This window comes from Nicotiana attenuata, unplaced genomic scaffold (genome assembly GCF_001879085.1).
Source record: "Nicotiana attenuata strain UT unplaced genomic scaffold, NIATTr2, whole genome shotgun sequence".
Taxonomy (NCBI): Eukaryota; Viridiplantae; Streptophyta; class Magnoliopsida; order Solanales; family Solanaceae; genus Nicotiana; species Nicotiana attenuata.
The window spans coordinates 13,474-15,098 of NW_017671893.1; the positions used below are offsets into that span (position 1 = coordinate 13,474).

The following is a 1,625-nucleotide window of genomic DNA, read 5'->3' on the forward strand; positions in this document are numbered from 1 at the left end:
TGGTAATGATGATGAGCTTACAAAAATAAATGAGGATTCATATCGCCACCTCTAACTTGTTCGAGACTGAGTGTAGTAATTATTGTTGTTATATACATATATGGTATCAAGAAATTTATGGTTCATGATTTAACTCTAGCCTACTATAATATATACGATAACATATTTTGACATTGCTGGCTCAAAGAAAGGAGTGAAGATAAATAAGCTTAGGGAGGCTTACCAGTGCAACCAAAATGTTTAACTCCAAGAGATGAAGATGATAATAAAGGGTAAAAACCAAAGCTGGCTCTGTCCAAAAAGATATGTACAAAAGTCCATATTTCTTGGCTAATTTTCCTGGAAACACACCGAAAGAAAGAATCAGCAATCAAGCAATTCACAGGAGGATCATTTTCTGACTCCATAATTTTCAGCAAAGCTTCCTCAACATGAGCTGAGAAGACATGTAACAAAGCAGCCAGGAATTGGTATGGTTCAATGACCGGGCGAAATTTTACTGGAAGTCCATCAGACACCGTCATATAACGTGTATCTAGCCTGAAACCCTGATAGCTAGAAAATATATCGTCCTGACTATTCTTTTGAGTGATCTGATCGTGTGTAGATTGAGTGTTGATAAAGGTGATAGTGAAGCCTTTTTGTGCAAGCTTGATGGTTAGATGGATTGTGGGAATAACATGGCCTTGTAGTGGACAACATACTAATATTGCATGAGGCTTTGGTCTTGAATCTACCATTTTTGGTATAAATTTTGAACTATAAGCAAATAGAAAATGATACTATATACAAGGAAATGTCATGCAGAATATTATTCTTGCTAAATTGTTAAAAGTTAATTTGTGAAGGATAAGTGTAAGTGAAATTAAATGACCATACCCCAAAATTCATTTTTAGAAAAAAATTTCATTTTGGAAAAAGTTACTTCAGTTTCTATGTAACTTAGGGGTGGGCATCAGTCGGCTCGGTTCGGTTATGAATATTATCGGTTTTGCCCTATCGGTTATCGGTTTACAAATATCATAACCCGATAACCAAACCGATAAGATATTGGTTATCGGGTATCGGTTAATCTGTTATCGATCATTATCGGTTCGGTTATCGGTTTACCCGATAAGATAAAACAACTAAAACAGTTTCGCAATGTATAAAATAGTTTTGGTATAAAACTGTTTTGCTAAAACAGTTTTATGAGATTTTAAGAACTGTTTTGCTAAAACTGTTTTGCTAACACTCTTTTCAGAATTGTTCTATTTTACAAGAATTTAAATTTACTGCAATATCCAATAAAATAAAGACTAACCAAAGTTTCTATCTTTCATTCTTCAACACAAAAAATATAAACAAAAATTCCAATATCAGTCAGTGATGAAAAAACAGAATATTAGTCATATTTTCACTTCGACACTTTCTGCAAATACAAGGGATCTAAATGAATAACAAATACACGACAAATCTCACTTCAACTTTCAAACAAACTAAGAAAAATCCAGAACCAGAATACTTTTAAACAAACTAAGAGAAAGATGAATATGAAGCAACTAAAAACTTACACGAAGAATCAAAATGAAGCTGAAGAATGCGGCTGAGAAATGCGACTGAAGAGTGAAGAAGATGCACTGAAG

General features: G+C 33.5%; 1 protein-coding gene across 1 annotated transcript; it reads right to left on the reverse strand.

The window, feature by feature from the left end:
- Window positions 1–209: 209 nt before the first annotated feature.
- Window positions 210–740, reverse strand: LOC109210765 (UDP-glycosyltransferase 86A1-like). Its single transcript, XM_019374232.1, has one exon. It carries the CDS (start codon window positions 738–740, stop codon window positions 210–212), a length of 531 nt encoding a protein of 176 aa, XP_019229777.1.
- Between the last annotated feature and the right edge of the window lie 885 nt (window positions 741–1,625).

Coding starts and splice junctions, on each gene's coding strand:
- LOC109210765 (XM_019374232.1), bottom strand. CDS start 740: ATGGTAGATTCAAGACCAAAGCCTCATGCAATATTAGTATGTTGTCCA.